General features: G+C 35.2%; 1 protein-coding gene across 6 annotated transcripts in view; it reads left to right on the plus strand.

The window, feature by feature from the left end:
- Positions 1-26,866, plus strand: part of CEP85L (centrosomal protein 85L) — a 233,902-nt gene that overhangs the window by 157,646 nt on the left and 49,390 nt on the right. For 5 of the 6 annotated variants that reach the window (XR_012517197.1, XR_012517196.1, XR_012517198.1 and 2 more), the window contains exons 7-12: positions 7,910-8,062; positions 10,095-10,249; positions 13,677-13,794; positions 14,262-14,312; positions 23,734-23,841; positions 25,083-25,314. Coding sequence is in view for 3 of the 6 variants with exons in the window: in XM_074397567.1 (XP_074253668.1) it covers positions 7,910-8,062; positions 10,095-10,249; positions 13,677-13,794; positions 14,262-14,312; positions 23,734-23,841; positions 25,083-25,314 (817 nt within the window). In the remaining 3 variants the exon portion in view is untranslated. The other variant, XM_074397566.1, reaches the window with a different exon arrangement.

Genomic DNA, 26,866 nt, shown 5'->3' on the forward strand with positions numbered 1-26,866 from the left:
CTAAGATTTTGGTGTACCTGACACTTAAGCAGTGTACACTGTACCCAGTGTGTAGTCTTTTATCTCACACCCCTCCCCCCATGTTTCCAAAATCCATTATATTATTGTTGTGCCTTTGCATCCTCATAGCTTAGCTCTCACTTAAAAGTGAGAACATAGGATGTTTGGCTTTCCATTTCTGAGTTACTTCACTTAGAATAATGGTCTCCAGCTCCATCCAGATTGCTGTGAATGACATTATTTTGTTCCTTTTTATGGCTGAGTAGTATTTCATGGTGTATACATGCACACAAATACATGCCACATTTTCTTAACAATTCATTGGTTAATGGGCATCTAGGCTGGTTCCATATTTTTACCATTGCAAACTGAGGTGCTATAAATATGCATGTGCAAGTGCCTTTTTATATAATGACTTCTATTCCTCTGGACAGATACCTAGCAGTGACATTGCTGAATCAAATGTTAGTTCTACTTATAGTTGTCTAAGGAGTCTCCACACTGTTTTCCATAGTTGTACTAGTTTACATTCCCACCAGCAGTGTAAAAACATTCCTATTTCATGCCAACATCTATTTTTTTTATTTTTAAATTATGGCTAATTCTTTCAGGAGTAAGATGGTATCTCATTGTGTTTTTAATTTTAATATCTCTGATTATTAGTGATGTTGAACATTTTTTTCATGTTTTTTTTTTGTCATTTGTATATCTTTGAGAATTGTGTATTTATGTCCTTAGCCCACTTTTTGATGGGATTTATTTTTTTTGTGCTTATTTGTATGAGTTCCTTGTAAATTCTGGATATTAGTCCTTTGTAGGATGCAGAGTTTGTGGATATTTTCTCCCACTTTATGGGCTGTCTGTTTACTCTGATGATTATTTCTTTTGCTCTGCAGAAGCCTTTTAGTTTAATTAGACCTCATCTATTTATTTTTATTTTTGTTGCATTTGCTTTTGGGTTCTTGATTATGAACTCTTTGCCTAAGCTAGTGTCTGGAAGAGTTTTTTCAATGTTGTTATATCTTCTGGAATTTTTATGGTTTATGGTGTTAGATTTACATCTTTGATCCATCTTGAGTTGATTTTTGTATAAAGTGAGAGATGAGGACCCAACTTCATTCTTCTTGAATGGTAGTGGCTTGCCAAGTATCCCAGCACCATTTATTAATAGGATATCTTTTTCCCACTTTATGTTTTTGTTTGCTTTTTCAAAGATCAGTTGGGTGTAAGTATTTGGGTTTATTTCTGGGCTCTCTATTCTGTTCCATTGATCGAATATGCCTATTTTTGTATCAGTACCATGCTGTTTTGGTTACTATTGCCTTCTAGCATAGTTTGAAGTCAGACAGTGTGATGCCTACAGATTTGTTCTTTTTGCTTAGTATTGCTTTGGCTATGCAGACTCTTTTTTGGTTGCATATGAATTTTAGGATTTTTTTTTCTAGTTCTGTGAAGAATGATAATGGTACTTTGATGGGAAATGCATAGAATCTATGGATTACTTTTGGCAATATGGTCATTTTCACAATATTGATTCTACCCATCCATGAACAATGGGCATGACATGTGTTTCCATTTATGTCATTGATGATTTCTTTCAGCAGTGTTTTGTAGTTTTTCTTGTAGAGATCTTGCACCTCCTTGGTTAGGTATATTCTTAAATATTTTATTTTTTTGCAGCTGTTGTAAAAGGGATTGAGTATTTGATTGAATTTTTAGCTTGGTTGCTGTTGGTGTATAGCAGAGCTACTGATTTATGTACGTTAATTTTGTATCTTGAAACTTTACTGAATTCATCGATCAGATCTAGGAGCTTTTTTGGATGAGTCTTAGGGTTTTCTAGGTATATGATCATATCATTGGTGAACAGTGACAGTTTGACTTACTCTTTACCAATTTGGATGCTCTTTATTTCTTTCTCTTGGTCCTATTGTCTGGCTAGGACTTCCGTTATGTTGAATAGCAGTGGTGAAAGTAGGCCTCTTTTTCTTTTTCCATTTCTCAGGAGCAGTGCTTTCAACTTTTCCCCGTTCAGTATAATGTTGGCTGTGTGTTTGTCATAGATGCTTTTATTACCTTGAGATATGTTCCTTTCATGATGATTTTGCTGAGGGTTTTGATCATTAAAGGGATGCTGGATTTTGTAAAATGCTTTTTCTGCATCTATTTAGATGATCATATGAATTTTGTTTTTAATTCTATTTATGTGATGTATCACATTTATTGACTTGAGTATATTAAACCATCCCTGTATCCCTGGTAAGAAGCCCACTAGATCAGGGTGTATTATCTTTTTGATATGCTGTTAGATTTGGTTAGCTAGTATTTTGTTAAGGATTTTTGCATCTATGCTCATCAGAGATGATGGTCTGTAGTTTTCTTTTTTTGTTACGTCCTTTTCTGGTTTTGGTACTAAGGTGATACTGGCTTCATAGAACAATTTACAGAGGATTGCCTCTATCATTTGGAATGGTTTCAGTAAGATTGGTACCAAGTCTTCCTTGAATGTCTGATAGAATTAAGCTGTGAATCCATCTGATCCTGGATTGGTTTTGAGTTGACAAATTTTTTATTCCTCTTTCAATCTCACTACTTGTTATTGGTCTGTTTAGAATTTCTGTTTCTCCCTAGTTTAATCTAGGAGAGTTGTATGTTTGCATGAGTTTATCCATCTCCTCTAGATTTTCTTGTTTGTATGTGCAAAGGTATTCATAATAGCCTTGAATGATCTTTTGTATTTCTGTGGTATCACTGGTAATATTTCCCGTTTGTTTCTAATTTTGCTTATTTGGATCTTATCTCTTCTTTTCTTGGTTAATCAATTTTGGTTTCATTAATGGTCTATCAATTTTGTTTATCTTTTCAGAGAACCAGCTATTGTTTTATTTATATTTTTTTATTTTTTTGTTTCAGTTGCCTTTAGTTCTGCTCTGATCTTTTTTCTTTTTTCTGTTGGAGTTGGGTTTGGTTTGTTCTTGTTTCTCTAATTACTGGAGGTGTAACCTTAGATTGTCTATTTGTGCTCTTTCAGACTTTTTAATGTAAGCATTCAATGTTATGAACTCTGCTCTTAGCATCATTTTTGCTGCATCCTAGAGGTTTTGATAGGTTGGGTCACTTTTATCATTCAGTTTAAAGAATTTTTAAGTTTCCATCTTGATTTCATTGTTGACCCAATGATCATTCAGGAGCAGGTCATTTAACTTTTCATGTATTTGCGTGGTTTTGAGGGTTTCTTTCAGAGCTGATTTCTAGTTTTATTCCACTGTGGTCTGATAGAGTACTTGATATAATTTCTGTTCTCTTATATTTATTGAGACTTGTTTTGTGGCCTATCACATGGTCTGTTTAGGAGAACATTTTATACACTGATTAATAGAATGTATATTCTGCAGTTTTTAGGTAGAATGTTCTGTAAGTATCTGTTAAGTCCATGTCTTCTAAGATAAGGTTTAAGTCCATTGTTTCTTTGTTAACATTCTGTCTCGATGATCTGTTTAGTGCTGTCAGTGGAGTTCTGAAATCCCCCACTATTACTGTGTTGCTATCTGTGTCATTTCTTAGGTCTAGTAGCAATTGTTTTTTGGGAGTTCCAGTGTTAGACGCATATATATTTAAGACGGTGATGTTTTCCTGGTGCACTAGTCCTTTTTTCAGTGTGTAATGTCCCTCTGTCTTGTTTTAACTGTTGTTGCTATAAAGTCCTTTTTTTCCTCATGTAAGAATAGCTACTCCTATTCACTTTTGGTGCCCATTTGCATGGAATATCTTTTTCCATCCCTTTACCTTAAGTTTCTGTGAGTCTTTATATGTTAAGTGAGTCTTTTGAAGACAGCAGATACTTGGTTGGTGAATTCTTACCCATTCTGCCATTCTTATCTTTTAATTGGAGCATTTAGGCCATTTGCATTCATTAATACTGAGAAGTGAGGTATTATTTTATTTCTTATGTTTGTTGTTGCCTGAATACTTTGTGTTTGTTTGTTTGTTGGTTTTCATTGTGTTATTGTTTTATGGGTCCTGTGAGATTTATGCTTTAAGGAGGTTCTGATTTGGTGTATTTCAAGGTTTTGTTTTGGTTTTGAGATGGAATCTCACTCTATCACCCAGGCTGGAGTGTAGTGGCGCTATCTCAGCTCACTGCAACCTCTGTCTCCTGGGTTCAAGTATTTCTCATTCCTCAGCCTCCCTAGTAGCTGGGACTACGCGTGCCACTCCACCAGGCTAATTTTTGTATTTTTAGTAGAGATGGAGTTTGACTGTTGTGGCTAGGCTGGTCTTGAACTCTTGACCTTGGGTGATTTGCCAACCTTGGCCTGCCAAAGTGCTGAGATTGCAGTCATGAGAATCATGCTTGGCTTATTTCAAGGTTTTGTTTCAAGATTTAGAGTCATTTTAACAGTTCTCGTAGTACTGGCATGGTAGTGGCAAATTCAGCATTTGTTTTTCTGAAAAAGTACTAAATTGTAATGTAACCTTGTTTAGGCATTTTAGAAATAATTTAAACTCAGCACATAGTTTCTACATATGGAAAATTGAAATGACAAAGATAGGAATAGCCTTGACCAAATTTGCACATCTGCAGACAATAAAAACTTTATCATTAATGCCTCCTGGTTGATGGCAATTTATAGGATGCCATCCACAGTGAAAGAGGACAGATAGCCCCTAAATTCTTGATTACAGTGACATAATTTTTTTTAGGTTTAAATATTTTTTTTAAATTATTCAAACAGAGCCTCACTCTGTTGCCCAGGCAGGAATGCAGTGAGTGGCATGATCTCGGTTCACTGCAGTCTCCACTGCTCTAGTTCAAATGATTCTCATGCCTCAGCCTCCCGAGTACTTGGGACTACAGGCATGTAGCACCACACACAGCTAATTTTTTTGGTACTTTTTTAGTAGTTTTGCATTGTTGAGACTGGGTTTCGCATTGTTGAAACTCTGCTGGTCTCACACTCCTGACCTCAGGCAATTTGCCTGCACCAGCCTCCCAAAGTGTTGGGATTACAGGCGTGAGCCACCATTCCCCGCAAGTGTGAGTCTTAGAATGAAATAAGGTAAATGATATATATATATAATTTTTTTATTGCACTTTAGATTATGGGGTACATGTGCAAAAGATGCAGGATTGTTGGCAATGTGGTTTGCTGCCTCCTTCCCCTCGCCTCCTATATCTGGCATTTCTTCCCATGTTATCCCTCCCCAACCTCCCTACCCCTCGCTGTCCCTCCCATATTCCCCCTCAACAGACCCCAGTGTGTAATACTACCCTCCCTGTGTCCATGTGTTCTCATTGCTCAATACCCGCCTGTGAGCGAGAACATGCGGTGTTTGTTTTTCTGTTTCTGAGTCAGTTTGCTGATGAATCTGGTTTCCAGATTCATCCATGTCCCTACAAAGGACACAAACTCATCGTTTTTGATGGCTGTATAGTATTCCATGGTGTACATGTGCCACATTTTCCTTGTCCAGTCTATCATCCATGGGTATTTGGGTTGGTTCCAGGTCTTTGCTATTGTAAACAGTGCTGCAATGAACATACATGTGCACGTGTTTTTATAACAGAACGATTTATAATGCTTTGGATATATACCCAGTAATGGGATTGCTGCGTCAAATGGAATTTCTATTTCTGAATCCTTGAGGAATCACTACACTGTCTTCCGTAATAGTTGAACCTATTTACACTCCCACCAGCAGTGTAAAAGTGTTCCTATTTCTTCACATTCTCTCTAGCATCTGTTGTCTCCAGATTTTTTAATGATTGTCATTCTAACTGGCATGAGATGGTATCTAAATGTGGTTTTGTTTTGCATTTCTCTAATGACAAGTTATGATGAGCAGTTTTTCATATGTTTGTTGGCCTCATATATGTCTTCTTTTGAAAAGTGTCTGTTCATGTCCTTTTCCCACTTTTGAATGGGTTTGTTTTTTTCTTGTAAATCTGTTTTAGTTCTTTGTAGATTCTGGATATCAGCCCTTTGTCAGATGGGTAGATTGAAAAAATATTTTCCCTTTCTATTGGTTGCTGGTTCACTCTCATGATTGTTTCTTTTGCTGTACAGAAGCTCTGGAGTTTAATTGGATCCCCTTTGTCTATTTTGGCTATTGTTGCCAATGCTTTTGGTGTTTTGGTCATGAAATCTGCCTATGCCTATGTCCTGAATGGTTTAACCTAGGTTTTCTTCTAGCGTTTTCATGGTGTTAGGCCTTATGTTTAAGTCTTTAATCTATTTGGAGTTAATTTTAGTGTAGGGTGTCAGAAAGGGGTCCCGTTTCTGCTTTCTGCACATGGCTATCCAGATTTCCTTTCCCCATTGCTTGTTTTTGTCAGATTTGTCAAAGATCAGATAGTTGTAGATGTCTGGCATTGCCTCTGAGGCCTCTGTTCTGTTCCATTTGTCTATATCTCTGTATTAGCACCAGTACTATGCTGTTTTGATTACTGTAGCCTTGTAGTATAGTTTGAAGTCAGGTAGCATAATGCCACCAGCTTTGTTCTTTTTGCTTAGAATTGTCTTGGCCATGCGGGCTGTTTTGGTTCCATATGAAGTTTAAGGTGACTTTTTCCAGTTCTGTGAAGAGGACCATAGGTAGCTTGCTGAGCTGTGAACTCCGTTGTTCTCTTCAGAGCTGCTGGGCAGGTACGTTTATGTCTGCTGAAGCGGAACTCATAACTGCCTTTTTTTCCCAGGTACTCTGTCTGGGATGGTGGGACTTTATTTATAAGTTTCTTACATGCTGTTGCCTTTATTGAGCTGCCCTGCCCAGCAAGGAGGTAGCCTAGTCACAGTCTGTCAGCAGAGGTGTTGCTGAGCTGCCGTGGGTGCTGCCCAGCTGCTGTGTAAAGTTCCTTGTGGTTTTGTTTATGGAGGTATAGTTAGAATTGCCTCAGTAATGGCAGTCTGCCTCAGTAGTGGCGGGGTATCTCAGTAATACTGGATGCCCTTCCCCCAACAGAGCTATACTGTCCCCAGTCCAGCGCTTGCTGTGAAACTCTCAATCCAGAGCATTTCAGATTGCTGGTCTTTGTGGGGGTGGGACCCACCAAGCCACTTCACCTGTCTCCCTGTTTCAGCCCCCTTTTTTTCACTTGAATAGGTGGCTCTGTTGCCCAGGTGTTCCAGGTGCCAGTTGAAAGGGCTGCCCATATTTGAGTGAGTTTTTGTGTGGAGACCTGCTGTGCCATCTTCTATGCTGGTAACTCCTGGTGCTTTTCAGCCCAGGAATCTCCTGTTCTGTGGGCAGTGAAAATTTGTTTGGAAATGTGGTGTCACTCACCACCCTCTGCGTTGTTCTCGCTGGGAACTGCACTCCAGAGCTGATCCTATTCAGCCATCTTCGAGATGGAGATCATGGTCCCCAGCTGCAGGGCAGGAGCCTCAGGGCAAGGGGGCTGGCGGCAGTTCGAGTGGGGCCACCAGGTGGCTCCTGTAGTCAGGGGGCAGTTGGTCCAGTAGTTTCAGATGCCCAGGCTTGTCTTGGCTTGCTGGAGAGCGAGACAGCATGAATGGGAGCAAACGATCAGGGCTGTGCATGGTGTGTGTGAGTAAGCAAATGTCACCTTTTCATCAATAAATCTTAATTGAGTCGCTAGTGGACTTCACTGTAACCTGAAACTTAGGAATCTTAGAATGAAATAAAGTTGTAAAGCTGATCTGGAGCTCCTGACTAGGTGAATCGCCTGCCCCAGCCTCTCAAAGTGCTAGTACTACAGGTGGTGAGCCACTGTGCCTGGCAAGTATAAATCTTAGAATGAAATAAGGTAAATCTTAATTTACTTGCTAGTAGCCTTCGCTATAACCTGAAACTGTTGGTGAATTCAACAGTGTCTAAGATTAAAGTGTTGGTTTTGTTATATCTTTTAATGACTTAAACCTACTGAAGATTCTTAATTGTTTTCTAGCTTAAAACTAGAGATCGATACATCAGTAGCCTGAAAAAGAAGTGCCAGAAGGAATCTGAACAAAATAAAGAAAAGCAGAGAAGAATTGAGACCCTGGAAAAGTATCTGGCTGATCTTCCAACTCTAGATGATGTACAGAGTCAAAGTCTACAGGTAACAAGAAGTTAAATTCTTGTCTTTAAATGACATGAAAACATGTTATTTTTAACTTCACTCTTTAGAAATTTGGCTAATTGGCCTGGCACAGTGGCTCATGCCTGTAATCCCAGCACTTTAGGAGGCTGAGGCGGGTGGATCATGGGGTCAGGAGTTTGAGACCAGCCTGACCAACATGGTGAAACCCTGTCTCTACTGAAAATACAAAAATTAGTTGGATGTGGTGGCATTGCCTGTAATCCCTGCCACTCAGGAGGCTGAGGCAGGAGAATCGCTTGAACCTGGTTGGCGGAGGTCACGATGAGCCAGGATTATGCCACTGCGCTCCAGCCTGGGCAACAGAGTGAGACTCTGCCTCAAAAAAGAAAGAAAGAAAGAAAGAAATTTGGCTAATTATAATTTAAATCTATGTGTTTAGTTGCTGTTTAGGGGACTTAATTTTAATCAGAAAATTTGTTTATCTGAGCATGCATAGTAGATCTTTCTTGTCAGTTAATAAGTGATTACTTTTCTAATGGCCCTGTGTTGTAATTCTTATTTAACTACTGTAGAAGTTAGTTTCTAAACCAGTCTTATCAGCCACTACCCCATACACACACATGCACACACCCCCAGTTCTGTCTTTTTCCAACAGTATCTAGGATTCACCAAGTCTCAAAAATACCTTTTTTGACTATGTTTCTAGATATTTATTTTCTTTATTCTTAACCTTTATATATATATTTTTTCTTATGCCTTGACCTGTGACCTGTGACCTCAATTTACTCTTCTGACTTCCTTTTTTTTTTTCCCCCCCTTAACAATACCTCAGAGTCTTTCTCCTAACTCGGGAGCCCTACTCTCTTGAAACGTTTATAAATTCACTAGATGTACTCTTCAGTCTCTTCCCAAAGTTTTTCTAAGCCATGGATTCTCAACCTGGGCACTATTGACACTTTGAGGCAGAAAATTTTCTGTTACAGGGGTCTGCCTTGAGTATTGAAGGGTATAATTCTGCATCCACATATGTGGCCTCTACTCACTAAGTGCTAAAGTCCTGCTCCTTCTCCTTTCTCCCAAACCCAAAATGTCAACAGATATTTCCAAATGTCCTCTAGGGGTAAAATTACCCCCAGTTGAGAATCATTAGCCTAATCTATGGAGTGTCACTCTGCATACTTTAAGACCTATGTAGCATTCTCTGTTTATTTTACATTAATTTATAAGTTGTAAAACTAAGAGAGATTAAAGTCAGGAAGGAACTTAAGGACTTCAGGAGGTTGCATGAGCAGGAACAGAGGGCAATGGAAAATATGTAAGGTAATACCTTACATCCATTAGGGTGGCAATTAAGGGTCTTAAACAGATGTTTGTACACCCATATTTATAACAAGATTATTTACAACAGCCAAAAGGTGGAAGTAGCCCAAGTGTCCATGACCAGATAAATGAATAAAGGATGGTGTATACATATAGTGGAATACTATTAGCCTCAACAAGGAAGGAAATTCTACATGCTATCATATAGATTAACCTGGAGGATTTTTTGCGAAGTGAAATAAGCTTGTCACAAAATGGCAAATACTGTATGATTCTACTTAATGAGATACCTTAAGAATTCAGTCACAGAGACAGAAAGTAGAAAGTTGGTTACCAGGTAATAGGTGGAGGGATAGATGGGGAGTTGTTTAACAGATATAGAATTTCAATTTATGTGAGATGAAGAGTTCTGGAGATTAGAGACACAATGTCAATGTACTTAAACACAACTGAACTGTACACTATATTGCAATTAAAGATAAACATATTTAAAATGAGAATATTAACCTTTGTCTTCCACAAATTTCTAACCCCATTCTCTTCCTCGTAATTCCATTCTTCTAGGTGCCTTTCACACAGAGGAGGAGATGGAGTGTTAAACACTCTAGATAAAATAGTGCGATTTTTTTTTTTTTAGCTACAAGTCTGTTAATCCTTGCCAACACAGATACAATTTCTAATAGAAGCATATTTAATATTTCATGTATAACTGTAAAAAATTTATCCTTAGCTGCAGATTCTAGAAGAAAAAAATAAAAATTTACAGGAGGCTTTGATAGATACAGAAAAAAAACTTGAAGAAATCAAAAACCAGTGTCAAGATAAAGAGACACAGTTAATATGCCAGAAAAAGAAAGAAAAGGAGTTAGTAACTACCGTTCAGAGGTAAGAAAATTTTCTGAATCCTTTTACATTATTTTATTCATATTTTTCATTAAACATTTTACTTAAACTGAATTAATTTATTATTTGTATTTTATTCTCCTTATGTTAAAGATGCACTACAGGATGCTCATCACTTATCTAAACTGCTTGTGACCAGGAATGTTTTAGATTTCAGATTTTTTTTTTGATTTTGCAGTATTTGCAAAGTACTTACCCACTGAGCAGCTCTAATCTGACAGTCCAAAATCTGAAATGCTACAATGAGCATCTCCTTTGAGCATCAAGGAGATGCTCAAAAAATTTTGCTAAAAAATTTTGGATTTTGATGCATTTCAGACTTCAAGTTTTTGGATTAGTGATGCTCAACATGTATGAAGAATCAGAAGCATAATTTATTTGAAACAGGTTGTTTCAGTTGTAATTTAACATTTTGAAGCAATGCATTGGTGTCTTGCCAAAAGTTTCAGTGAAAATAGTAAAAATAAAAACTCATACAAAACAAATAGACTGAAAATATTAATACAAACCCTTTATCTAATGGCTTATTTTAAAAAGAAAGTAAAAATTCTAAGTAACAAGGGGCCAGCAAAATACCCAAACTATACTCCTTAGTGGAATATATCAAATTGAAATAATTGGCTCCTATTTCACTTGCAAGTACGACAGTTTTGCCATATATCTTCCAGATTTACTTACATATCTTCCCCCATGGGAGTCAATTAATACAGTTATAATTACAATGAATATCATTTGCAAATTCAGTTTGTGTTTATTAAACCTGGAAATTAATATTGGATCCCTGAAAAACCTAAGGAAGTATTTTATATGTATAGACATGGATTTTCTGTTTTGCAAAACTTAAATCTTAATATTACCAGCTATAAATAGATAAAACTATCCTCAATAATAAAGCAACAAAGCAACAGAAACGAAATGCAAGAAATACAATCTTCATGCTTCTATCAATTATACAATTCCATTTATTCTTAGCTTTTAAATAAAAATTCATCTGATTCCATGTTAATTTCATGTTAATATTGCTTTACTAGTACTTTCAGTCTTAAATATGCCTTGTCCTACTTTTTCCCTTGGGTTTCAATGCAAAAAATTCTGATTTCTGGGACAGTTCAGTTTTCTGTGTTCCACATCTCAGTTCCAAAAAAAATCATAAACCTTTAATTCTACTTCTCTACTATTTTTTGTTTCTTGTTCGATTTTCCTTTTTATAACTTTACATCTTATGCCCTGTATTTTAGTGTCAAAACACCTTCCTGATCTTCACTAATTCAACCATATAGCTTCTTCTTTCATCTTTATTGATAAAATGGAGAGTCACTATATCTGTTCTGTCATACAAAGCATTATAATAAATTTAAGCTGTGTTACTTTAAGAACAGAATTAGCAACACCTAAAAATAATTTGAATGTTGCATTGTTCCATTGTGTGCTTTTACATATTAATATGATTGTATACTTTCTTTTTTATTTAGACTATCTTTTATTAATTTTGTGAAAACACTGAGCCTCGTATTCCTGTTTTAGAAAGATTTAGTACAGTACATTTCAGAAAACATTTTCCACTTTTAAATTTCATCTTGATACTATCAGAGATGATACCATCTCAGAAAATTTATCTTGATTTCAAATAGATATAAAGGATCAAAGGGGTGAGGATGATATCACAGTTTCCTCAGCTCTATAATATTTATTGAGTTCCAAAAGAACTTCAGATGTGTATGTGACTATGAATATTTCTAAGCTTCCTGTTCTGTGAATACTTAAGAACTTATGCAATATATAAATTAAGTAAGAAAAGCTTCCTATTAGAATTGAAAATTTAAAAAGGTGGATGAGTTCCTTAGTAATGCGATAGTAGGTACCATTTTTATTTAAGAGATAATTTACTTCTTGAATTGAGCATGTTATATAACCTAAAACTGTATACATGAAAGAAATTGTATTGGGTATTTTGCCATGAAGAGAGTTCCTCTCTTCATAGCTGGCTCATTTTTTTTTTTTTTTTAATGTGAAAGACTTAAATTTTTTTAATGCATTTTCTTTCTCATGAAATGTCTGGAAGTAGTATCTTGACACTCAATTGTTAAAACAAAACAAAACAAAAAACTCATTCTGAAATAGAAAGAATTTGTTTTGTACTTTAGCCTGAAAAAGGCAAATACTTTTATGACAGTGTATTACATAACAGTATACTACATTGATAATATATACAAATGTCTTTGGTGCCATTATTTATAAACGTATCTGAGGTGCTTATGGTACCATCTAGGACTGTCAGTTCTCTTTTCACAATCTAGATAGGGCATTTCTTCTTTTTTTTGAAAGACAAAGCATAGCTTAGCCATAATTCTTGAAAAAAATAAAAATAATGAAAATACTTTTTTTATTTTTTTTCAAAACCTAACTAATAAGAAGTCTTCCTTTTAGTATTCTGCAATGCTTGAGTATGATTACAAGCTAAAGTAGAGCCATTTTTGGTTTCTTGCTGCTATTAATTTGATTTTGGTTTGGCAATTATTGTCTAATGATGTGACTTCTTTTAACTAAACATACTGCTCTTCCTTTCTAGCACCTTCCCCCTTCGCCCATTTTGTCTTTTTATTTTGAATCTGCAGAGAGTCTTACTTTTGTTGTTTCCTTTTCTAAAATGCAACTGTGTTCCATGGATAGCATAAGAAAATGTTCTGTCAAGTTATAAAGAATGAAGTAGAACTCATGAACACAGAGAAGGGAACAGACATTAGGGCCTACTTATGTGAAGGGTGGGAGGAGGGAGAGGAACAGGAAAAACAACTTGGTTAGCATAGCCTCAGTACCTGTGTGACAAAACGATCTGTACAGCAGACCCCCGTGATACGAGTTTTATCTGTGTAACAAACCAGCATGTGTACCCCCAAAACTAAAATAAAAGTTAAAAAAACAAAACAAAAAAAAATGAAAGAGAAATATAATTCTGCTGTTTTAGGCAACAGCTATCCTTACAAGCAAACTTTTGCTGAGCTTAGAATAAAGGACAAAAGATGCGTATTCATATTCTTAGGTTCCCTGCAACAATCATCTTAATCAAGGAATTCTGCTTTTAGAGGAAAAGGAAAGAACATGAGTTAGATTTCAGAGCTCAGATTGGGGTAATGAAGGACTTCATTGGAGCCTAAGGATGTCACATAATGAACAACTCTGGACTCTGGTCTCAAATTTGCCATTTCTGAAAAGATGGTCAGCCTCTAGCTAATTATGGACCCTTCTTGTATAAAATATAGATAACATTTTTTCATACACTGTCTGTGGGTCTTGATTATTGCTTGATTAAAAAGTATTATAGACCCTAAAAAAGGAGATCGCTTATGTTAAAATCATTACCAAAATCAGCAAATAGAGCTTTTTTCTTTATAATTGTCTTTTGAAACAGTTTGCAACAAAAAGTAGAAAGATGCCTTGAAGATGGAATCCGCCTTCCCATGTTAGATGCAAAACAGCTTCAGAATGAAAACGATAATCTCAGACAACAAAATGAGACTGCTAGTAAGGTCAGTAGATACCTTTGATAATAAACATGAAATCTGTTCTATGTGGATGTGTATATATAGATACATAATTTATAGCTTCTTTATGTGATTTATATTTTAATACTTAATCAGTTATATGATTTTTAGTTTGAATGTTTTTATTTGAAAGGACCATAGCAATTCAGACAAAATTAAATAACTGAAATAAAAGCCAAAACAAAAGGATTTCTTTTCCCTTCCTTAATTATTCAGTCTCAAAGTTATTATTAAAAATTGTATAAATTTGAGAAAAGTTTTATCAAGAACTTGAGGAAGCCTTTTGTAATTTTATATGTGTGTGATCCATATCATAGGGGTACTTTTCAGTTTTTTAAAAAAGACCCTTTTAGAAAATAAATTTCTGTGCTATGTTTTCTTGAAATGTTGGTACTTTTAAGAAACAATGTAAAAATTACTTGAATCACATATATTTATTTTCTTTGTTTTAGATAATAGACAGCCAACAAGATGAGATTGACAGAATGATTTTAGAAATTCAGGTAAGGAATATTTTGTGCTTATTTTAATTTAGCTATATTATATACTCTTAACTTTAAAACATGCATATATTGTATGGAAAGATAATATTTATAGCACCGAGATAAAGTTGCAAATTCTTTAATATTAATCTTCCATTTTTTGCTGTTTGGTAAATTAATTCTTCAAAACATTGTAAAGATTCATCAATGAACAAATCACATCTGTGGCCATTCTAGTGGGGGGAATTAGAGAGAATGCAAAATCCATATAATGAATGCCAGATGTTATTTAAAAAAATTGCTGTTAAAAATGTTATTTAAAAAAAATTAAGTAGGCTAGAGAGTGCTACATTTGATAGAGTGGTTATGAAGTTTTTCCTGAAGAGGTGATATTTGAACAGGGATCTGAATGAAGACATCCAGGGGAAAAGCATTCCAAGCAAAGGGAGCAACAGATGCCCTTCATGTACCTGATATGTTCTAAGACCAGCACAAAGTCTGCTAGCCTGGAGTGCAGGAATGTGAGGTAGTTATTCTAAGTGTGATGGAAAGCCAATGGACATCTTTTGCTGGAAAATGTTTAGCTTTATACCTCCTAATTTTACTGTTACTTTTAAAAATCAAAGTAAAAGTGGTAAATGATTTGCAGTTATATACAGTCTTCTTTGTCTTGTGGCTATATTATTTATCAACAAATATATGAGCCTGATGGATTGATTGACAGAGGTTATAATCTTATATAATTTAGTATTCCTGCAGGCATAACTTCAGTTGTTTCACAAGCCATTACAACTTCTAGATTGTTAGATTTCTTCAGCCATTGTTATGTGACTTATTCTGGGCCATAATTCAAGAATTTCTGTTTTACTTGGGCACATTTTCCAAGAAGTAAATCTAATACAAGTTATCTCAATCTAAATTAAGAGTAATCAACTCATGAAATTTGTCATTGAAACTTCAATGACTTGTAAGATTTTATTTATCACATACTATCAGATTGTAGGTGTTCAGTATATACTTGCATTCATTGAAATGTACATTTTTCCCCCATTTGTGGAGGCATCTTACTGCAATTTATTCTTACATGTTAACCAAGTCTGTAGTCACATATAAATATGTCATGACAACATATAAATGTATATATAAATGAATATATACAAGAATATATAATTATAGGCCATACTGTTCTTGTTATTAAAATATTTGAGCAAACACAATTCATTTATTTCTTCAAATTATGTATAGAACTGCAATAAAATTAATGAGATGAATTTATTACAAATATTTGGGCCTAGACACCATAATCACTAATTCTGTTGTCTTATCTTTTGAAACAATGGCTATCTTTTTTGGTTTTCTTTTCATTTTTCTTCTTAGCATCTCATTTGCCCATTCTGACTGTCAAGGTCTACAGATCTAGAGACACAGAGATCTATAGATATAGATAACAGAGATAGACAATAAATGCTGATAGCTGGCCAAAATGAATATATTTATGAGGATGGTATTTGAATAGCAAATTAGAGCTGCAGATGAATATGACTCACATAATGAAAAAATTCTTTACTTGTTTTAAACTCATGTTATTTTTTGGCCCCTCATCATTTAAAAAGACAGAATTTTTGTTTGTGTTTGGTCATTTGTGATGACCTTTCTATAAAAGGTATATGCTCTATAAAACTTGAAAGTACTGCTTATTCTGAAAATAGGAACACTATTTCCCTGGCATTAGAAACACTGAAAAGAATACTTTGGGTGGAAAAAATATTGTTGCTTTCTATTGTGGTTAATGGACATAATTTGTGGGTGTATTATCAAGCTAATATACCTAGTAGAGCAATTCCCTTCATTTCCTGGTTCTTTAAAGCTGCCTGATTTTTCCTCATCTGCTTACATAAAGAATGATCAGCTTGCACCTATGTAGATTATGATGTCCTTTCCATATGTTGTAGCTCTGTTTTTGAATTTCTTCAAATATCTTCACCCAGCCAAAGTAACACAAAATACTATATAATTAAGGATAGCAGAGAGCCTCCCAATTATTTTTAATATAAATTATGCCTTTTGACTATCACTATAGTATTAATCTTATGTAAGTTCTCACTGTCACTGTAGTTTGGATATTCTTTCTTCTTCCACAGTGCTTAGATGTTGATACATTTTAGAGTGTTCAGTAGGCAAAGATAACTTGGTACTGTTAGAATTTCATATGTAACTGCTTCAGGTCCTTGCAAAACTATTGAGAAGACCAAATTTGTTTGAAGTTCATTTGTCTTGATTTGGTGCACTACATTTCCTTGGGAACAAGCAAGTTTTTCTTACAGTTTAAAGTTACTCCCAAAAGAGAAAAATAAAATCTCAGACTATATACATTTTATGTTCAATTTATAGGAGATAAAAATAGGGCATTGTTTCATATTTAGATGCTGTGTTCAAAATACAGCTATAGTTTAAATATTTTACACCAGAAGTCACATAAATACTTATCTGTTATAGGTGACTGACATGTTTGTTTATTCACAGCTTTCGAAGTTGGAGAGAAATCAGTCCTCTACTAGTTATACTGTATTTGTTATTGAATATACAAAAAGTAATACTTCATGTAAAAGTATATGCTAATTTGGAAGTTGAGTGATATAAAAATACAGATTTATCTACTGTTTTGTTCAGCTCTCAAGGTGATATTGTTAACTGGCATGAGTAACTTGTTTACTCATTGACCTTTTAGAAATGTTGCTCTTCTTTTTATCCATAAAGCTTGTATAGCTAAGCCTGGCTGCTTCTCCTATAGGGTTTTTCTTCTGTTAGTATACAGTATATAAAGACATTTTGCAGTAGAATGTTCCCTGTCAATTCCATGAACATATGGCTACAGTCAGAATGTGATTAAGTTCTTCATTGGGCATTACCTTCCTTCTTACTTATTTCTCAAAGCACATTTCACATCCATAAGCCTTTTTCAGTGAGTTGTTGTCATTATAATATTTGGCAGAGGACATACAGGTTTGTAATGTTTGCTTGTTTTCTCTGACATTAAAATGTTTACTAATTGTAAAAACTCAGGCATTTAGATGGCCTTTCTGAATTGGCAGCTATCAATAGATAACCATAATACCACAAAAGTCAGAACAGTACATTAGAAGACATTAAGACTGTTTACTCAGGCATGGTTGGAACCAACAATCTCAAAACTGACAGTCTGTTCTATCTATAACATATAGAGATGTTCCCACAGCCTAAGAAAATTATATTCAAATTCTTAGTAAATCCCATAAATCCTTCATCTAGCAGATTTTCTCAGTAGAAATAGTGAGAAAATGGATCATACGTCAATGGAATGTCTCATAGGTAGAACATAACTTCTTTAAATATCAGTTGCTTTAATGTCTTCCCATTATTGCATGATGTTTATCTCCTATTATTTTGCTATCCAAATTGTGTTATGTCTTGAAATACAGTTATTTTTCTATAGTTTAATTTCAAAAACACCTCTGTAAAATTGCCTATGATGAGTGAAAAACTAAAAGTATTCTTATCAGAAATTAATACTAAATTTCAAAAAAACCTACCAGCCAAATAATGCCTTCTATGAAAAGTAGCTTAAAAAAAAAAAAGAAACTTGATTTAGTCTTTGTATTTGTAAAGAGAACAGTCTTTACTGTTCATGTAGATCTATTGAATGTATATTATAGTTTCATAATTAAGATATGTCAGAAAAAAATGCATAAGAGATGCATTTAACTTTTGAAAAATCAGTTATGTCAGGGTGGGGACTTGGGCCGGTTTGCCCATGAGTAGTCACCAAATCTATATGGATATTCACATTATTTGTAATACTTTTTAAGAAATGTATTTCTGGGCCCTATTGTGAACCTAAAGAATCAGTGTCTCTGGGATGAAGTTCGAATTACGTATTATTAAGTTCCTTAGGCAATCCCTAACTATATAGTCTGGCAGTAGAACTAGAGCATTTAGGAAGTATTACAATCCTCAGCATGCTTAGTGAACCAAAGAGTGGGAACTAGATAGAAAGACTGAGGTTTAAATTTTAAAGACAAGTTTAGTTTATGAGATTCTTAGGTGTCATCAAACACATTTAACATATTTTGGTAGATCTCACTTATCAACCAGAAAATACATTTTTTTCCGGAAGCTAGAAGACAAGGAACTCAAGCAGGCCCAAGTCCCCACCCTGACATAACTGATTTTTCTTTATATTGTGCTAATTTTTAGTAACAGTTTTATTAAGATATAAGTCACTTACAATTTACTCAAAGTGTGCAATTCAGTACTTTTTAATATATTCACAGGTAAGTGAAACCAAGACCACAGTCAATTTTAGAACAATTCTATCTCAAATAGAAGCCTTATCCTTTTGTCACTTCCCTAAGTCCCCATCCACTTCTCCAGCCATCAGCAACCACTGATCTACTTCCCATCTTTATACATATACCTATTTTAAACATTTCATACAGATATATATATGGTCTTTTGTGACTCTTGACCATATCCAGCTGTTAAGCTCCCCCAATTGTCATCCAATCATTCTGTTGTTTTCAACAATGCCCTGCAGTATAAATTGCTTCACAAACTGATCCACTGTAGCTCTTTTGAAGGGATAGTTCATTAGGTTAGTGTTTGAGATTTGTTCTGACCTCAGGAGTATTCTTCCCAGCTATCTTACTGTTTCTTTCTGGGAAAGTAGTTAGTCTATGGATTTACCCTTACGGGGTCAATGGATCTAAAAGTATCTTGCCAACTGCCTTTCACCACAACTTGCAATTTTTTGAGTGCTCTAAGCCTTGACCTTCACACGGTTGCAAATGAAGTCAATTCCTGTAGAGAGACATTTAGAGCTTCTAGTTCTGTGGCCTACTTTTCTTTAGGCAAAATCTCTTAAGCTAGGCTAATTGGTGTGGGGACAATGAAAAGCTTCTGAATGATACCTCTGCTCTAGTAGCTGAAGACTCACTGGAGGGAGTTGGAGCAGCAGCTGTAGATCTTTTTGACTTTCCTCTCCCCAATAGAAACCATGCAAGCTGGGGCAAGGATCAAGGGTTCTAAACTCAACGTAAGCTTCCGTCCCATAAGGGGATATGGGTAGAAGAAGGGTGCCTCTACCTCTTGGTTGCACTTTCCTGAAACAGCCTTTGCTACAGGTAGCTATGAACAGGATGATAAATGTTGATGTCCTGTCTTTTCTGGGAAGAGAGCTCTCTAACTGGGGACTGGAAGGAGAGGGCACCCTGCATTATTGGCTATATCAGTCTGGAGTAGAATTTCCATCCCAATGATGTGAGAAGGCAGAGATGGAGTTGAGTTTTGTTTCAGTTTTTTCCCCTAGAATCCTTTCATGAAGCAGAGTTTTGTTTCAAATACCAGTCTCTTACTCTTCTGAGTTTCAATAGATTTTCTTGAATAAATATTTCTTCATTTGCTATATGCTCTTAGGACCATTTCCAGAAATTTTAAATTATAATATTCACCAATTTCGTTGAGGGGTGGGTCTGTGGAGCTCCTTACGCTGTCATGCTAAAAGCAAAATTGTTCTTAAAGTTTTATCAAGTTACAAGATGGTAACTAACTTAAGAAAGGAATTTCAGCTGTACATTGTCTTAGAGTCTTAGAAACATAAAAACAAAAAAAGGGGGTGCTTTTTAAAAATTTTTTCCCCACCACCAAAATAAACATCCTGCTATATGTTTCAGAATTCCTATTAATGGCAGCTCTGCCCTTCCATTGGTTCAGTCCAGGTATCCTAGACTTATCCTTGACTCCTCACTTACCTCACATTTGTCAGCAAATTCTACTGCCTTGAAAGTATGTCTAGAATCTGACCTCTTCTCCATGCCTCCTCCATTGCCACCCTGTTCCAAGCCATCTTCCTTTTGTTGGAAATAAGAGCTTGGAGTCGCAAAGGAAACAAGCACTTAGACAAAAGATTTCTCAGCAAGGCAAATTTACTTTGCAGAAGGGTGCTTTTCGCCCTTCTGGCTGCTGTGAGAGCACTCTGAATAAAGGAGGGAAGGGGTTTTTATCTCTAACGCAGTTAGTCCCTGGCTTCTGTGTCCTGTCCCCATTGGCTGGAGACCAACCACACAGTCTAATCTAACCCAATTGGCTAGTATTTGAAACTGAGTATGGCTAATTAGGCGGGAAGGGAGAGGTTGTTCGTTAAGGCATGTTCGGGCCTGTCAGCGTGCAGCGAAGTTGGGAAGGGTAGCTTCAGCAGAAGGAGCAGTTTACAGAATGGGCAGCTTAGGAAAGGAACAAGGAAGTTGATCTCAAGAATAAAGAACAAGGAAGTTGAAAGTTAAACCTTTAAAGAGGAACTTACTGTATCTGACACTTTCTCATCTGGATTATTTCTTTCTGCTTCTACCCTTGCCTGTCCTCAGTATACTCTCATTAGCTTAGGTGAGCCTGTTGAACAAAAATCAGATTACGTCATGTCTCTGCTCAGAACTCTTCAGTGGATCCTCATTTTTTCCAGAATAAAAATTAGAGTTCTTATACTGATTTATGAGGCCCTATACAATCTGTTCTGCAGGCTGTCTTCCTTCTCTGACTCTTTCTCCTGCTATTCTCAGCCATCCTGGCTCTCTTACTTTTTCTCAAACACAGAAGACACCATCTGTCCCAGAACCTTTGTACTGATAAACTCTCTGGATATCTGTGGGACAAAATCTCTCACTTCCTTCAAGCCCTTGCTTACCTGAGATTTCAGCCTCCTGACCCTTACTGTGCTCTGTTTGTTCTCCACAGCACTAGTCAAATTTTAATACATGATACTATGTAACTTACATATTTATTTTATTTGTTTTGGTCTTTTTTCTCCGAGTAAAGTTCCACTAGGGCCAAGAATTTTGACTATTTTGTTCACTGATGTATCACTCAATGCACAGAACAGTGTTTGGCAATGATTTTTGCTGAAAGAATGATTGCATGAAGGAATGTGCTTCTGAATTTCTTATATGGTATACATGTTTATGTGTGTGTATATATATATATGCAGTAAAAATGTTAACATAAATTTTCTTTCAAAATAATTCCTCTTAAATTGGGTTTGTGGATTATATAGAATCTGCTAACTAAGGCACACCTAGTTTTTCCTCATTTGAGCTATTTGTAAATGGGACATTTCTGGATACTTACATCGAACAACAAATGTGCTTAAAACCACTTTTCAACTTCAAACATGATCATAATAAAGACTTTGTGGGTTAGTTCCTTAGCAGAATTTTAAAATGTCATGATTAAACTGAGAATTAAAGAGCTATTATATGTGGTTGTAAATTAATTTTTAATTTTGTTAATCTCCGTGTCTACTGAATGGTAAACAGATAGTTACTGAGAAATTCAAAAATCTAAACACTTATTTCAGAAACTATGAGATATTTCATTTATGCATTGTAGAGTACTACCAGTTTGAACAAGTATATTTTAAGATCCTAAGAGATTCAAAAAAATGCTTTGCAAAAAGTATTTGTAAAGTAACACACACTATTTATTCTTGATGGAATTTCTTTCTTGTTTTCTTTTAAACATATATTTCTTCATACAATTTAGGATAGAGAAATAATTAATGTTTTAGGTGAAATGTTATTGTCAGACAATAGCACTCATACCTAGTATTATCCTAAAAATTGCATAGCACTTGGTCCTTTCAGGATAAGCCTAACTGCAATGTCTTTGACCTATTAAAGTACATTTTGATAACCACCTTGAACCCAAGCAACATATAAGAAATCTAATTTTCCTTTTTGTAATAAATGGTACTACTGCCAGACATTTTCAGTTTTTCTGATGGAGATTGCCTGTTTCTGCACTGATTAAAATCAGTCTTACATAGGGACATATTAGTCGGATTTATTAGCTAATTATTAGTCACATTCAACATGACTCTGAATTGGTAAAAATATAAAACATTCTTATCTTTTACAGAATTATATTCTGTTATAATGTATCACTATTATTATAATTATTCTGTTATATATGTTATGTTAATTATATTGTGAAAACACCCCTCTTCGGTTTAATTTTTTTTGTTAGAATGTGAGTTTGAGTAGTGTATCTGTAATGCCTTTCTTCTGTAATTCTAATAAACAGTCACAAATATTGAGAATTTAGGTTAAATTTTGAATTCCAGCCAAATAATCTTGTCAGGCTGGAAAGCATAGCTCTTCAGCTAGGTGAATAAATCTCCATGTTTATTTAATCAAATAAGGTTTTGATTCAATCTAATGAAGTTACAAAGGAAATTTCAGTTTTCAATTATGCATATAATTCAGAGAGCCCCATATTAACTTTGTGCTGTGAGATTCATTTTTGTGAAATACAGAACAACTTTTCCCTGGAAGGAGATATACTTGTTATAGAATTTGATTCATTTCTATTCAACTTCTGAGTTACTAAGTGGAATTTTTTTTTTCAGAGTTTAGCAGACAAATGAAATTTAAAAGCAATAAGTTTTATATGTTACCGATAAAACTTTTATATTTATAGTCTTATTTTAACCCATGGTGATAGTTATCTTCTCTCTTACCCCATCCGAAGATAATGTGAGGAAAAAATCTTTAGAGTAGAATGTGTACTAGTTAGGTGGTCAGCATACTGAAGCATTGTCAGAGTTGAGGCTAAATACAGACCTGAAATAAAGTGATACGTCTCTTCTGGTCATATGTATGTTGATTTTTGTGGTCTAATAAAAGGAAACCAGTTGATAGAAACACTTGGAATTCACTAATGACTACAGAATGTATGGCAGTTTTCTCTTTTGCTATATAGGTGAAAAGTAAGACTAACCGAAGACTCTTAAAATGTCCTTTATGCTGCTTTGGTGTACTTATAATATTCTCATGTCTAGATAATTTGCAATTTTATAAGGAGTAAGAAGGAGATTAGCTTATCAAATTCCTGTAATAGACCTTTGACCAGAGTTCACAGTGTATTCACTGCTGGAATACTGTACACTGAAAGACAGGAGCTATGTTTCAAATGATAGAAAATAGAGATAATACAATGATCTTATTATCTTGCATCTCATTAACCATAAGAAAAATGTAAAACAAAAAAAGCATAGATTTGTTGCTAATACACTCCCAACATCTAAAAAATTAGTGAAATAAAAACTGTTTGTAATGCAGCATTAAGTAGGAACTTCAGATTTGAATGTTTATACAAATTAAAAACTTCTTGGTAAAAATTATAATTAAAATAATTCAAATGTATTCTGGAAAACTGGCATTTCTTTTTCTTTTTTATTTGTAGTAAGCCATTCTCTAATACGCATTAATTTAAAAGTGAAGGCTTCATCTTCCAAGGGGATAGAGAGGAAAGAAGATCTAAAATATTCAGAGCCAACGTTTCTGCTTATTTTTATTTGAGAGTTTTCTTTACATGTTAACCTGTTTTGCTTTCCAATTTTTTAAAAAACTTCTAGTCTATGCAAGGAAAGCTTTCTAAAGAGAAAGTGACCACTCAAAAGATGATGGAAGAGCTGGAAAAGAAAGAAAGAAACCTACAGAGATTAACAAAAGCATTGCTCGAAGTGAGTAGAAGAAACCCAGTTTGCTTTGAAAGGATGATTCACTACCTATTTAAGCAGATGCTTATTTTATAAATATTAATAGAGCATTTTCAGATTGAAGATGTGATTTTGATATCCCTGTAATTAAATCCATTCTTTCTTACCAAAATTATTATAAAAAGACAAACCTTTCTCTTGTGTTTTAGAATACAGTTTCATGTACTTATAGTACAGTATATATTTATTATATTATTAGCTGCCATTCATCTATAAAAAGTTTATTTTTCATCATCCTAGGATATTGGGTTATTTGGAAATACAGTTCCAATTGGAAAACTAATAAGAGTTACCTTTAATTAGCAGTTTTAAGGATAAGGAGGTAGCAGTTTTAGGGGTCAGCAATTCATGATTGTTGAGTTTTTTTCTTCTTTGGTTTTATGCCAATTTTTTTTGTATTTCTTTGTCTCTTACACTGAAAGTTTTGGTTCCTACCAACATTAACATGGATGCTTTGCCCCCACCAATATGCAAAAAGTAGTTTCAAAGTGATTAAATCACTGTTGCTACTAACAATAAAAACCACAGAGTGAGATTCAAAGTTACTTTGCAGTTCTTTTTATCCTTGGAATAAATCTCACTATAGAAAAATACAGGCTGGGTGTGATGGCTTACACCTGTAATCCTATTACTTTGTTTTGGGAACCTGAGGTGGGCAGATCACTTCATCGCAGGAGACTGAGACCAGCCTAGGCAATGTGACAAAACCCTGTCTCTACAAAAAATACAAAAATTAGCCAGGCATGGTGGTGTTTACCTGTGGTCCCAGATATTCAGGAGGCTGAGGTGAGAGGATCACCAGAGCCTGAGAAGGTCAAAGGCTGCTGTGAGCCATGATTGCACCACTATACTCCAGCCTGGATGACAGAGTGAGGTCTCAAAAAGAAAAATACATACACAACCAATATACTTATTACATGAGAGACTCCTAGAAACTGAAACTGGATTTATGTTTCCTCCCTTGGATATACACTAAAGCATCAGATGGCATAGAGACACAATTTCCACTATTTACGTTGTTATTTTTCTGTGTGTTTTTTCCCCCATGTATGTATTACATATATATAATTGAATTTGGTTAATGTGCATAAAATTTGACTCCACCATTTTGTTTATAGACTTGGGGGAAAATGTTAACCTGTATGGCTTTTAGTACCTTTCCTCTATTGTAACAGTCTGGTGTTTGTTTTCTTTATCCATTGCAGAACCAAAGACAAACAGATGAGACATGCTCTTTATTGGATCAGGGCCAGGAAGCTGACCAATCTAGGCAGCAGGCAGTTCTTTCCAAAAGACCACTATTTGATTTGACTGTGATTGATCAGCTGTTCAAGGAAATGTCCTATTGTTTGTTTGACTTGAAAGCATTGTGTAGTGTTCTTAATCAGCGTGCTCAAGGCAAGGAGCCTAATCTTTCATTATTACTGGGAATAAGATGTAAGTGTCTGATGACTTGTTCTTACTTTGTGGCAATTGAAACCTACCTTCACGAATCAGGAACTTCTTACTACTTTTTCTCTGCTTATTTTTGTAATTTCCTTTGTAAAATATTTGAGAGAAATATTTTGCTTTTCAGTGCAGTATATGTTCTATGGTAATTGCTTCATGTGAGTGCCAGTGATTTCACATGAGCCAATTTTCACAGCTTACAGATGTGTTGCTTTTGTTATGCATACCTGCTGGCTTTATGCCTTTCAGTGTGACACCCATTCACTGTTGGCCTCAATTCTGTCTTCCTCCACACATAATTGTGAGAGCTGCCACAGTAATAATCCTAGTGTCCCTTTCTGAGCTATTCTGCAGAAATGCTCATCTCTGCACGAGGTTACAAATTAGGATGTTAGTCTCTTTTTAATAGAGAAGAAATGAACTTGGAAGGAAATAGAAATGGAGTAAGACCACATAATAAGGTTTATGAGCCAACATGTATATTTAGTAGCTGCCTAATACTATGGTTAATATATGACTAGAGGGAAGACTGGTTTTGTTTCTATTTTCATCATAAAGATTCCACCATTTTGCATCATAATAGTTATTTTGGCAAATCAAATAATGCTGTTGACCAAAGCATATCTTGTTAAATGAAACATATCTTGTTAAATGAAATGTATTTGTGCTCAGCTATGTCTCTTTCACTTCATAGATATTTATACACATACACAAGTGTGGATATGGAAAAAACACATAAGGTTTAAGTATATTCACTCACGGAGTAAACCTTTATCAGATGCCTTCTATGGTACAGACACTAAGTAGGTGCTGGTAATGCGGATAACCTGAACACAGCCTTTGCCCACACATTAACCAAATTATTAGAGCATTGTGATAGGAGCTATAAGTGAGATGTGGACAAAGGACAGTGAGAGCTCAAGAGGTAAAAAACAACCAAATCAACATGGGAGGGGCTATGGAGACTCCACAGAGTAGCTAGTGTTCAGTGTCAATCTTAGAGGAGGAAGAAGAGAAGGTTGTCAGGTGAACATGAAGTGCTTATCTCTTGTGGGCAAGACACAATAGCTCACAAAGGGAATTCATTTTCTCCACGATTATAGAGTTGGCCACCCTTTTAATTACTTTACAGTCTTCTACATTTTCACTATCATAAAGTAGCATTTTTTGTTACATTTTTCAGTAATAGAGTAGTAGAGTTATCCTAATGTGAATCTTACCACCCCCATCTCTCAGTGCTCCTTCCAGTCTTTAAAGTTTGACCCCAGAATCCTTACCTAGTATTGGTGTTGTAAAAATTTTACCAGCTAGTTGATTCGTGAAAAACCGGTCGATTCATGACTCCATTTGCTCACTCTATCCTTTTGAAAACTGTGCACCAGCTTGGTTCCCATGCCATCATTTTCTCCGTTCTGCTTCTGCCTTTATGACTGTTCAGTCTCTATCCTCTGTCGACTTCTCTGCCACTTAATTATTGCTATCACCAGAAGCCTTTTGTTACTGGTTTTGTGTCTTTATTTTTATTTAGTACTTTATCTGA

The sequence above is a fragment of the Saimiri boliviensis genome, chromosome 4, assembly GCF_048565385.1.
Source record: "Saimiri boliviensis isolate mSaiBol1 chromosome 4, mSaiBol1.pri, whole genome shotgun sequence".
Taxonomy (NCBI): domain Eukaryota; kingdom Metazoa; phylum Chordata; class Mammalia; order Primates; family Cebidae; genus Saimiri; species Saimiri boliviensis.